The 13,687-nt window shown below is 44.9% G+C and overlaps 1 protein-coding gene across 1 annotated transcript in view; it reads right to left on the bottom strand.

The window, feature by feature from the left end:
* The window catches only part of NOA1 (nitric oxide associated 1), a 46,648-nt gene that overhangs the window by 24,052 nt on the left and 8,909 nt on the right, over nt 1–13,687 (bottom strand). Inside the window, exons 3-7 of the mRNA XM_063457384.1 lie at nt 11,795–11,959; nt 10,914–11,119; nt 7,735–7,866; nt 7,380–7,496; nt 391–508 (exon numbers count right to left, since the gene is read on the bottom strand). Coding sequence (XP_063313454.1) covers nt 391–508; nt 7,380–7,496; nt 7,735–7,866; nt 10,914–11,119; nt 11,795–11,959 — 738 coding nt within the window. The remainder of the gene's footprint in view (nt 1–390; nt 509–7,379; nt 7,497–7,734; nt 7,867–10,913; nt 11,120–11,794; nt 11,960–13,687) is intronic.

Genomic DNA, 13,687 nt, shown 5'->3' with positions numbered 1-13,687 from the left:
AAGAAACGCACTGTTTAGATGACATGTTGCTTGTAGAAAAAAATAAAAATAATAATAAAGTCAAAAGTAAAAATACAATTAACTATAAGGTTCTCTAGCAGTATCCTTTGTGGGACTGAATAGGGCCAAAATGACATTTACGTGTGGAAGGCTGAATAAGATGGACTTGCATCTTTTTTCAACAGCCTACATTACTATGCAATTGGATAACTGTGACATCTAAATTAGCAAACGGGCACCAAATTTGCTGAAAGACTACAGACATACTCTGCAGACTTATTTCAAATCCTGAAAACTTTAAATGAAAATGTATATCAGCAGAATTTCAGTGATTGAGAGATCACCAGTGCTCATCTCATCACTTAAAATCTAAAAAAAAACGAATTATACCTGCAGTAGAAAGCTGAATATCAGCAACAGCTTCTGATTGCCCAATCCCTTCAAGCTTGATATCTTCTGGAACTAAGGGTGGAAAGGATTTCATTCGCTCTTCTCCTCCAATTGGCACCTAGAAATGACAACAAGCACTTTTTAAAAATGATTATCATTAAAATGTCTAGTAAACCAATAATTGAGTAGAGGGCTTGACACGTGTATGTGGTAGGTCACCACAGCAACACAAAGCAAGAGGTAACTTTGTTTCCATGTTGGGCTGGAAAGATCAAAAGATCTAACTGCATACATTGCAAGGGTGCAGGTGGTCTCGGTGTACTGTAGTAGCGGAAACTGATTTCTCCATTGCCCTTTTATGGCATGGTTTCCTGTTGGCTGTCTGCGTAAAGAATGTGGTGGTGTACAAGAGGACAGAGAAAGGTGAATTGTACATACCTGAACCTGTCCTTCGCAGGCGCTGCCATCTTTTCATGCACAGTCCTCTTCAGCCTTGCCAGGAATAAGACCACAGGATCCTCCTTAGACAGGAGGGGGGTGGGGAGGTTATAGTGCCGCTTTAAGGTGGTAGTTAAAGAACTAAGAGTGTGTATATGTGTTGATAGTGATGTTTGTTTGAATACTAGCTTATGAACTGCATTCCAAAATGGGCATTAACTCGATTAAACACAACTGCCATGGTAAAGTAGTGATACTAAAATTAAACTGTTTCTGAACCTTGTAGTTAAAACGAAAAACAAAAAGTGAAGCCACCTTATCTATGACAACTAAAACTCTAATGTTACGACTGGACCTAATGGGTGGATATGAAAGAATACATCGGGGGGGGGGGGGGGGGGGGGGGAGGGGAGAGCGGGAGGCAGGGGGTCTAGATGGTAGTTTTAACACCATAGGGTCAGGAATACATGTTGGTGTTTCTGGCCCTATGGTGGCCCTTTAAAAATTATCTATAACCACTGTTTTTTGTGGAAATGTACAATCATTAGGATCCTTAGAATGAAGGAAAAAGAAAATTACCTATCAATCTCTCTATTAGATAAAGCTTTTGATATTGGTAGACTTGCCATTGACCGGGTCAGAATGGCCCTCATTGGGAATGCACAGGAAGCAGATCACACTTCCCTGACTTCACTCATTCAAAACCCCATAATGTCAGACGGTTTATTTAAATTAATGCTTATCATGGTATGAAACACAGGATAAAAGATTAGTATATGAAAATGAGCAATAAAGACAAACATTTTGTGCCCAAATAGCATTTTGGGAACATGAAAATAATATGGAGAAAGAAAATGTTTGTTTCCATTATTTAATCTCTTATAGGAAAAGTATTTACAAAATATGATATCCTCTGTATTACAAAGTGTCTGAAGTGTTAGAACCTACAGTATATGTACACTGAATCTGATCACAGACATGTATGTATTAAGGATGCAACGAACTTTGGTAAAATTTGCCGAAAAAAAAAAAAAAGTTTTTATATTTTTTTATTTTTGGAGTGCATAGTTTAACAGACATGCTTGCATTAACAATTCAGATTTGTATACATCACAATGAAAGATAGTAATGATAACATTAAAAGTCAAGAATACTGCACTGGGGGGGGAAGAACACTGTTGGACAGGGGAGGGGTGGGAAAGAACACTGTGGGACAGGGGATATGGGGGGGAAGGACACTGTGGGACAGGGGATATGGGGGGAAGAACACTATGGGACAGGGGATGAGGGGGGAAGAACACTATGGGACAGGGGATGAGGGGGAAGAACACTATGGGACAGGGGATGAGGGGGAAGAACACTATGGGACAGGGGATGAGGGGGGGAAGAACACTATGGGACAGGGGATGAGGGGGGGGGAAGAACACTATGGGACAGGGGATGAGGGGGGGGAAGAACACTATGGGACAGGGGATGAGGGGGGGGAAGAACACTATGGGACAGGGGATGAGGGGGGGGGAGAACACTATGGGACAGGGGATGGGGGGGAAGAACACTATGGGACAGGGGATGGGGGGGGAGAACACTATGGGACAGGGGATGAGGGGGGAAGAACACTATGGGACAGGGGATGAGGGGGAAAGAACACTATGGGACAGGGGATGAGGGGGAAAGAACACTATGGGACAGGGGATGAGGGGGGAAGAACACTATGGGACAGGGGATGAGGGGGGAAGAACACTATGGGACAGGGGATGAGGGGGGAAGAACACTATGGGACAGGGGATGAGGGGGGAAGAACACTATGGGACAGGGGATGAGGGGGGAAGAACACTATGGGACAGGGGATGAGGGGGGAAGAACACTATGGGACAGGGGATGAGGGGGGAAGAACACTATGGGACAGGGGATGAGGGGGGAAGAACACAATGGGACAGGGGATGAGGGGGGAAGAACACAATGGGACAGGGGATGAGGGGGGGAAGAACACTATGGGACAGGGGATAAGGGGGGAAGAACACTATGGGACAGGGGATAAGGGGGGAAGAACACTATGGGACAGGGGATGAGGGGGGAAGAACACTATGGGACAGGGGATGAGGGGGGAAGAACACTATGGGACAGGGGATGAGGGGAAATAACACTATGGGACAGGGGATGGGGAGGGGAAATAACACTATGGGACAGGGGATGGGGGGGGGAAAGAACACTATGGGACAGGGGATGGGGGGAAAGAACACTATGGGACAGGGGATGGGGGGGAAAGAACACTATGGGACAGGGGAGGGGGGGAAAGAACACTATGGGACAGGGGAGGGGGGAAAGAACACTATGGGACAGGGGAGGGGGGGAAAGAACACTATGGGACAGGGGATGAGGGGGGAAGAACACTATGGGACAGGGGATGGGGGGGAAAGAACACTATGGGACAGGGGATGGGGGGGAAAGAACACTATGGGACAGGGGATGGGGGGAAAGAACACTATGGGACAGGGGATGGGGGGAAAGAACACTATGGGACAGGGGATGGGGGGGAAAGAACACTATGGGACAGGGGATGGGGGAAAGAACACTATGGGACAGGGGATGGGGGAAAGAACACTATGGGACAGGGGGTGGGGGGAAAGAACACTATGGGACAGGGGGTGGGGGGAAAGAACACTATGGGACAGGGGGTGGGGGGGAAGAACACTATGGGACAGGGGGTGGGGGGAAGAACACTATGGGACAGGGGGTGGGGGGGAAGAACACTATGGGACAGGGGGTGGGGGGGGAAGAACACTATGGGACAGGGGGTGGGGGGGAAGAACACTATGGGACAGGGGGTGGGGGGGAAGAACACTATGGGACAGGGGGTGGGGGGAAAGAACACTATGGGACAGGGGGTGGGGGGAAAGAACACTATGGGAAAGGGGGTGGGGGGAAAGAACACTATGGGACAGGGGGTGGGGGGAAAGAACACTATGGGACAGGGGGTGGGGGGAAAGAACACTATGGGACAGGGGGTGGGGGGAAAGAACACTATGGGACAGGAGATGAGGGGGAAAGAACACTATGGGACAGGGGGTGGGGGGAAAGAACACTATGGGACAGGGGGTGGGGGGAAAGAACACTATGGGACAGGGGGTGGGGGGAAAGAACACTATGGGACAGGGGGTGGGGGGAAAGAACACTATGGGACAGGGGGTGGGGGGAAAGAACACTATGGGACAGGGGGTGGGGGAAAAGAACACTATGGGACAGGGGGTGGGGGGAAAGAACACTATGGGACAGGGGGTGGGGGGAAAGAACACTATGGGACAGGGGGTGGGGGGGAAAGAACACTATGGGACAGGGGGTGGGGGGAAAAGAACACTATGGGACAGGGGATGGGGAAAAGAACACTATGGGACAGGGGATGGGGGAAAAGAACACTATGGGACAGGAGATGAGGGGGAAAGAACACTATGGGACAGGGGATGGGGGGAAAGAACACTATGTGACAGGGGATGGGGGAAAGAACACTATGGGACAGGGGATGGGGGAAAGAACACTATGGGACATGGGATGGGGGGAAAGAACACTATGGGAAAGGGGGTGGGGGGAAAGAACACTATGGGACAGGGGGTGGGGGGAAAGAACACTATGGGACAGGGGGTGGGGGGAAAGAACACTATGGGACAGGGGGTGGGGGGAAAGAACACTATGGGACAGGAGATGAGGGGGAAAGAACACTATGGGACAGGGGGTGGGGGGAAAGAACACTATGGGACAGGGGGTGGGGGGAAAGAACACTATGGGACAGGGGGTGGGGGGAAAGAACACTATGGGACAGGGGGTGGGGGGAAAGAACACTATGGGACAGGGGGTGGGGGGAAAGAACACTATGGGACAGGGGGTGGGGGGAAAGAACACTATGGGACAGGGGGTGGGGGGAAAGAAACCTATGGGACAGGGGGTGGGGGGGAAAGAACACTATGGGACAGGGGGTGGGGGGAAAAGAACACTATGGGACAGGGGATGGGGGAAAAGAACACTATGGGACAGGGGATGGGGGAAAAGAACACTATGGGACAGGAGATGAGGGGGAAAGAACACTATGGGACAGGGGATGGGGGGAAAGAACACTATGTGACAGGGGATGGGGGAAAGAACACTATGGGACAGGGGATGGGGGAAAGAACACTATGGGACATGGGATGGGGGGAAAGAACACTATGGGACATGGGATGGGGGGAAAGAACACTATGGGACATGGGATGGGGGGAAAGAACACTATGGGACAGGGGATGGGGGGAAAGAACACTATGGGACAGGGGATGGGGGAAAGAACACTATGGGACAGGGGATGGGGGGAGAACACTATGGGACAGGGAAGGAGGGAGAAGAACACTAAAGAGGGAGGGGAGAGCAACACTAGGGGGGGTGGGGGGGACCGCTAAAAGAGAAGGGATGTTTTTCTTTTAGATTAAATTCATTAAAAAGTCTAATATTAATAAAATTATAGGAAAAAAAAAAAAAAACTTTTACAAATCATTTGGGGAAAAAAAGGTCATTTTCCGCTTCGGTTTTTGGCCAAGGGCATCCTGAATTTTCGGTTCAAGCCCAGAATTTTAATTTCGGTGCATCGTGTGTGATCAGATTCAATGTACATGTATTTTAGGTTCTAACACTTCAGCTACTTGATTTGATTCAAAGAATGTCATATTTGTGTTAAAGGGAAACTAACCCTTCTAGGTCTATCAGTCTGCGGCCCCTCCCCCTTCTATGTCTCTAACGGTCCGCAGCCCCCTCCCGCGCAGCTCCAGTTTCCCAGGGAGGAAGTGATCGGATGTCACTTCCTCCCGGCTGTCGAAAAGCAAGGTGGCCGGTCGCGCTGTTTAAAGAGCCACAGCGCCCCGGGCCCCTTGCTGACACATGCCCATTGGATGGCGCTAAGTGAATGGGCCACTCGATGGGCCCCCATAGTGTGCAGCCCGCACCAAATCTGAAACTTTAATCGCTAGAGAATGCAGGTTCTGAAACATGGAGGATTATTGCTAAACTAGGTCTAATCTGACCGCTATGGCACATACCAGGGATAAAGCAACATGTGTGAACCCAGACATGTGTACACCACCTTCAATGGCACATACCTGGGATACAGCAACATGTGTACATCACCTTCTATGGCACATACCAGGGATACAGTAACATGTGTACATCACCTTCTAAGGCACATACCAGGGATACAGTAACATGTGTACATCACCTTCTATGGCACATACCAGGGATACAGTAACATGTGTACATCACCTTCTATTGCACATACCAGGGATACAGCAACATGTGTGAACCCAGACATGTGTATATCACCTTCTATGGCACATACCAGGGATACAGTAACATGTGTACATCACCTTCTATTGCACATACCAGGGATACAGCAACATGTGTGAACCCAGACATGTGTACATCACCTTCTATGGCACATACCTGGGATACAGCAACATGTGTACATCACCTTCTATGGCACATACCAGGGATACAGTAACATGTGTACATCACCTTCTATGGCACATACCAGGGATACAGTAACATGTGTACATCACCTTCTATGGCACATACCAGGGATACAGTAACATGTGTGAACCCAGACATGTGTACATCACCTTCTATGTCGCATACCTGGGATACAGTAACATGTGTGAACCCAGACATGTGTACACCACCTTCTATGGCACATACCAGGGATACAGTAACATGTGTGAACCCAGACATGTGTACATCACCTTCTATGGCACATACCAGGGATACAGCAACATGTGTGAACCCAGACATGTGTATATCACCTTCTATGGCACATGTACCTGCAGAGAGCAAATCCTCCTGGCTGTGTGCAACAACTGTGGGATTAGTTCAGCTACTGTGTAGTGCTCTGCTTGATATAAACAGTCTGCTGCTGCAGCTTGGAAAGGTTTGTTCAGGGTCCGGAGGAGAAGCAGCAGAGACGTGGGAGCATGGAGCGCAGTATGAGAAAGAGAAATCGGGACACAGCTGGCAGATGAAATATAGATCATTGGAATGGTTGAGGAGGATGAATAAAAGGAGTAGCCCAAGTTTGGGGAGGAGGGAAAGATGACACAGGACACAATTGGAAGAGATCAAGAGCTTAAAGGGACACTATAGTCACCAAAACAACTATAGCTTAATGTAGTTGTTCTGGTGAGTATAATCATTGCCTTCTGGAGGTGCTTCCTGGGGCAGTGCTGCACAGTAGGCAGCACTGATGTTTTGCGTCTCCACACACTGCATGGGGACGCTGAATTTTCCTCATAGAGTTGCATTGATTCAATGCATCTCTATGAGGAGGTGCGAGTTGGCCAAAACGACGTTTGGCCCCGCCCCTCACTGATTTTATCCAAGACAATGCTTTAGTTAAAATAAAAACAAAAATAGAGACTCCAGGGAGACACCTGTTCCTCTTTTTTCACAAAGTAAGTAAAACACATAAAAAAAAACACAATCCTTCAAAGATACCAGATAAAAGGACAATAATGCCTTCATCACAAGGGAGAACAAACTTCACTTACACCAAGAAGAGTTTTGCCCGCGTGCTTTTGGTAAATATCATCTGCTTTACTGGAGCTGGTAATATGCACTGGTAACAGGTTTGAAGCAATAACCGAAAACCATGCTGGTTTCTCACTCTGTTAAAAGCAAAAATAGAAAACTGATCAATAAGGCTTCCTGAACGAAGTTTACAGGGAAAGAAAAAAATATTTCAAACATACGTATGTACACAAAGTTACGGCAAAAAAAAAGCACATTTAAATAAAAATATATATTTTTTTAAAAATACAAAATAAAAATATTGTTGCAGGTTACTGAATTTATAAACTGTACCTAATGTATCTTGGAATTAAATGATGAACGAATATTATTTACCTGCAGAAAATCTATACGTGCCAACGATCCAAGATACAAAGTCATGCCAGGCTGAAGAACAAACGTTCGAGGGATAATTGCATGTGTTGCCAGTACAATTTTCACTTCTTTGTCATTCAAATGGTTGAGCACCTGCAGAATAATACTTTTTGTTTAAATAATGGATAAATAATGAGAAGTAAATGACGATCAGGTTTATTCCATGCTGTGGTATCAGTGTGATCTTTAAAAGCTAAAGGCATTTCACATATCCTGCTGGTATGGCTTCCCAATGAATCATCAGCTGTAGGGATGATACCTCGGGCTTTGTTTGCTCAGCAGACATTCACATAACATCATTTGTTATTGTGATTCTCTTAAACTGGTTAAATTGCTAGTGAGCCGTAAGGAAGATCAACTACCCCCCATAAGCCCCCCCAACTAGGCACACACACTGTTCCTTAAAGAAACAGATTTGACTTTCAAACTCCATTTTCTACTGAAGTCATATCTGTACTTGATATAGACATAACTGAATTAGACTGTGGGTGAATGACCAATATTTCCATTATCTGCATCTAAATCGGTTCTTTGTTCTAAGCATACAAACATTTGTCCTGACCATTTAGAGGAAGCGGAATCATAAAGAAAGGAAGCCCAGGAAATAAATTGGATATAAGCCTTATCTCTGCAAGATAAAAGTGCTGCCTCTTGGAAGGCACATACATGATGGGAATATAGTATTCTCTTTCATGATACACTGATGTATCTTAATTACTTTATTTCATGATTTGGATGTGTTTTATATACCAGAACCACAACGAACCAAACAGACTTCATCTCACGTGTCATACTTCCATACATAGATTTTTCATTTTTTGATGTGAAGAGGTTTCTAAAATGCATAGCAAACGGTTATCTTTGCTTGATTACACGGTCTCTGCTTCCTAATTTAATCTAAGGGATTACATGTAGCAGTGTGTGTGTGCTTGCCTGCAGATATCTGCACAAATGCGGGTTTCTCTCCCCCCCCCCAGAATTGTATTAACATTATGTTTAGATATTGTATTTATTCAATTTTTCTATGATTGAATTTCTCATTTTTCCATTTATAGAATTCAGTCCACAATGAAGAAAAATAAAATAAAATGTATCCTCTATTAAAAAATAAAATGAATTCACCATTTCTATTTAATAATATATATTTTATTAAAGTTTGGATTACTCTGTATGTGACCATACAGATTTACTGGGTAACGCTCTCCATGAGTTGACCTTGTGACTTGTGCAAATGAAATGTCCTTTGCTGCATACAGTGCATTCAGAAAGTATTCAGACCCCTTCATTATCTTCACATTTTTTACTGCTGCAGCCTTATGCTACAATTGTTTTTTGTTTTTCCTTTCACAGCATCTACATTAAATACCCTATAATGTCAAGTCAAAAATAAAAACACAGTTCTGACACCACTGCAACTATATTAAACAGAAAAAAATTCACATTTACATATGCATTCAGACCCTTAAAGGGACACTGTAGGCACTCTGACCACTTCAGCCCATTGAAGTGGTCTGGGTGCCAACTACAATCACCCTTAACCCTGCAAGTGTAATTATTGCAGTTTTTATAAACTGCGATATTTACCTTGCAGGGTTAAGTCCTCCTCTAGTGGCTGTCTACCAGAAAGCCACTAGAGGGACTTCCGGCTTCTTAGAAGACCTTTGGACGTCTAAACGACGCTGGACGTCTTCAAACTATGCAGGAGGACCTCCAGCGTTGCCGGAACCCACATAGGTAAGCTCTGTATAATGCTTTCCTATGGGGAGGTCTAGTGCGCGCGCGGCCATTGCCGTGCATGCACATTAGGTCTCCCCTTGCTGGCTTATGGCGGGGGAGGAGCGTGGGTGGAGCCTGACCCAGCATCAAGGGACATCGGCACTGGATTCAGGCAAGTGTCTGAAGGAGTTTTAACCCTTTCAGCGACGTTGGATTGGGGGCAGGAGGGAGGGGGGCACTCCAGGATTCTACAGTGCCAGGAATACAGGTTTGTTTTCCTGGCACTGGAGAATCCCTTTAACTCAGAACTTTGTCAAAGCAGAATAGGCAGGCATTACAGCCTCACTTCCATACAATTTTTGCACACCTGGATTTGGGTAGTGTCTATAATTCATCTCTGAAAGTCCTCTCAAGTGTTGCCAGGATTAAGGGCAATCTGTGGACAGCCAATGTCAGGCCTTTTCAGGGTTCAAGTCTGGACTCTGGTGACCCAACCACATTCACATAGTTATCCCTCTTGCATTGTCATGGCTATGTGCTTAGGGTCATTGTCCTGTTGGAAGGTGACCTTTTGGCTCAGTCCCGAGTGCTCTGAAACAGGTTTTCATTAAGGAAATCTCCTCAACTATGACTAGTCTCCCAGTCGATGCTGCTGAAAATTATCCCTAAAGCGTGATGATACCACCACCATGCTTCACCGTTAGAATGCTGTTGCACACGTGATGAGCAGCGCCTGGTTTCCTCCAGACTTTCAATTGATGCCAAACAGTTCAATCTTCAAACTACGCATGTCCCCCCACTTTATTATTTTAATTATAGCATCACCATGGGGAGAGGGCGAGTGGACTGTGATCTGTCTAACCTATTCTTTGTATGCGCTTGGCTTAGCACAGTGCAGGGGTTTCTGACCAAAAAGGGGTGGCGGCGGGTGCCCAGCAAACACCAGATAAGTTGTCAAAAATGGTTTGACTACTTGCACTGTGATGGTACCAGAGCACTCCTCACATAACATCCACTACAGCTGGCTGTACTGGTAATTGTGCAAAAATGGTGGAAGGATCTATTAAATGCAGTTCACATATAAGTTAACAAACTAGCAAAATTTTACGCACACGCTAACTGCTACAAAAGACAACCATGAGGGAGCAGACAGACTCTTTGTCTAAGATAAATGACACAACAGGAGCCTTAGCAGTACATGTCCAGAAATTGGCTCCAGTAGCCTGTTTTGTCACATTCAGACAAAACAAAAGGCTACTTTTCTAGCAAATTGGTTATATGGTGTCATAAGTTAAAATCAGATAATGATCAAAGGAAAAAAAAATCTTACATTTTGCTAGTTAAGAGGTTGTTTTACCATTTAGATGCAAGAGTATAATTGCTTGATTTTTGTTTATATTTGAATAATTCATTTGTTCACTTACACAGTTTTCTTTTACAATTCCGGGGGTATCATAAAACCAGTGGGCATCCTTCAGCTCGTTATTAGTAAACTGCAGGTCTTTCGTGGGATCTTCGGTGAAAAGAACAGGCTTGTCATCTTCTTCTGTGCTAATAGACAGCAAGTCTGCATCAAACATCACATCTTCTCTTTTCATCTTCTGCACTTTAAATGTTTTCCCTACTCTTCCTACAAGAAGTAAAGTTATTAAGAAACAGTTTTTCTGATTGACATCCGATTTACAAAAGTACTCTATATCTCGAGAAAAACAAGAAGATTAAAAATGTAATTAAAAAGGGATAATTTTCACGAATTCCAAGTGCCAACAAATCTTACATGTGTTTGTTAGGCTGATCTGTTGCTAACAATTGCCTTCAGGAATTACGTAAAAAGGGTTACTCCAACCACAATCACCACCTCTGCTCTTAGAAGTGGTCATGGTGGTAGGAGTCTGTATGTGAACTCTGTTCTGTGCTGACTAATGTTAATTTTGTGCAAAACGTACGTCTGTCATCAGTGCTCACATCACGTGGCAAAGATATAATTGGATTCTCCCCTTGCAGCTCTGCAAGCATTGTTCAATTGGAACACGAGTGGGCAGTGGCATGGAAAGCGCTACGGAATCTGTTGGCGCTATATAAATGGCAATATATGACAAACTTTGGACCTCCCCTCGTGAACAATTGAAACCATAATAAAAATTGTTAAGAAAATGGCACCACAACAACTGCTTAACGAAGGCCACCCAGTAAAAAGAACTACTACCTAAAAATGATGGAATTGTCTGGACTTCATTATGATAAAGGTTTCAAACATTAGACATGCATACAACACTAAAACAATCTATAATTCAGCTTCGCGTACCAACAACATAACTGTGGTTTTTAAGACTCTTAAGAAGTTTCTGCTCCTCTTCACTGAGTTCTTCCTGTGATTTAGCAGAATCATTCTTCAGCCTCTCATGGCGTCTAAACATTCGATAAGGTGTGGGATTGACAATAGGAAACTTGAGCAAATTTAAGGTGGTACCTGTATTAAAAAAAATAAATAAAAAAAAAACGGAACTTGTTAATCCTTGTATAATTGGAAAGACAAAGAAAAAACAGTCAAATTAAAGTTAATTCTACTAATAAATGCTGGAGAGACTGAAATCAAATATTTGGAATGTGCATGTGTGACGATGCGGCCCAATATGATCTGTGGCCGTGGCGTACACACAATCCCCACCCCCTTTCCCCCCCGACAGACACACACAGATACATACATACAGACAGGCACACAGACATACAAAGACACATACAGACAGACAGGCACACATACCTACACACATACACAAAATGTTTAAGTCACCCTCCTGTTTCCTACCTTTTAGGTGCAGGAGGGTGACTTTCCCTGGGGTCCAGTGGTGGCTCAGGTTGATGGGAGTCAGAGCTCCCACTTTGACTCCCTCCTCTGATTCCTCCCGCGCGGGCTCTGTGTGACTGCTGGGAGGAGTAACCGGGGCAGTCACTTCCCCCCAGGGTGTGATGTCATAACAGCGGTCCCGGTCGCTCTGTTAAAGCACCGCAGCGCTGACCGGGCCCGCTGAAAATCCATACCCATCGGGTGGCCCTAAGGGCCGCTTGAACAGCGGTCCTGGCAGTTTGCTGCCCGGGCCAGGGCCACAAAAAAATGTGACAGCAGGCACCCCGGTCGCAGGGGTCCGCAGGGCAGCTGGGCCCCCTGGAGTGACGGGCTCGGTCGCAGCTGCGACCCCTATATGTACGCCACTGGTGTGGGTATTATTTTTATATAACCTGTACCACTAACTGATAATGCAGGATATACTGCAGGATATTCTAACTAAAAACTGCTAACAATTCTCCTATGAGCGATCGCATTATAGCAGACCTAGTTTTGCAAAGAAACAGCCACGCAACTTCTTCTTGATGCAAGCAGGAGCAACCAACTTTATTCTGGAGTTCCCAGCTTTCTTACAAGACAACAGTACATACAGGAAATGTATTTATGAAATATTTCCACCAATGAAAATACAAACTGGGATGGGATACCAGTGCTCTGACTGAGGAATGCAAATTACCCCCAGGGGTCCTGTGTTCTTAACCCAGGACACAATATCCTTTGGCAAGTTCTCCCTCTCCCTGTACACTTCAAACGAAGATCTGTACATCACCAGATCTAGTTATAACTAATAAATATTCAAATTTTGTCACAATATGCTACTACTAGACTGACATCTTACATGCAATTCTATAATATTAATTGTTCACTGACAATGTACGGCTCTAAGGTCCCTAATGCTGAACAATATTCATGACTACAGATAATGCCATACTTATCTACATCATAACGTGTTCCCATTTTGCCTGCTATATGCCATACCTTTTGTATTTTGCTGCCTGTTAGCAATCAACAAATTGTAGACTTTCTCCATGTTGTACCATAGATATTGTAGGTTACTATTTTGTTAAATTAACATTTCAAGCACCATAATCACTGCAGCGTGCCCCAGATGACTCCCTAAGGTTATAGGGATCCCACATAAACAGTGTCCTTGAACATTAGGTGATGAACTGGATAACATGAGAGAACAAGGACACGGAATGTGTATTGGTATATTACTGTTTTTAAAGGAAAACTATACGTCAGGAACTAGCAATTGACCGATATTCATTTTTTTTTAGAGCCGATACCGATAAATCAGTGAACTTTCAGGCAGATAGCCAATAACTTACCGATATTCTGTACATTTACCAT

Source organism: Pelobates fuscus, chromosome 5 (genome assembly GCF_036172605.1).
Source record: "Pelobates fuscus isolate aPelFus1 chromosome 5, aPelFus1.pri, whole genome shotgun sequence".
Taxonomy (NCBI): domain Eukaryota; kingdom Metazoa; phylum Chordata; class Amphibia; order Anura; family Pelobatidae; genus Pelobates; species Pelobates fuscus.
Note: the sequence above shows the minus strand (reverse complement) of the source record. Positions and strands in the feature narration are given on the sequence as shown.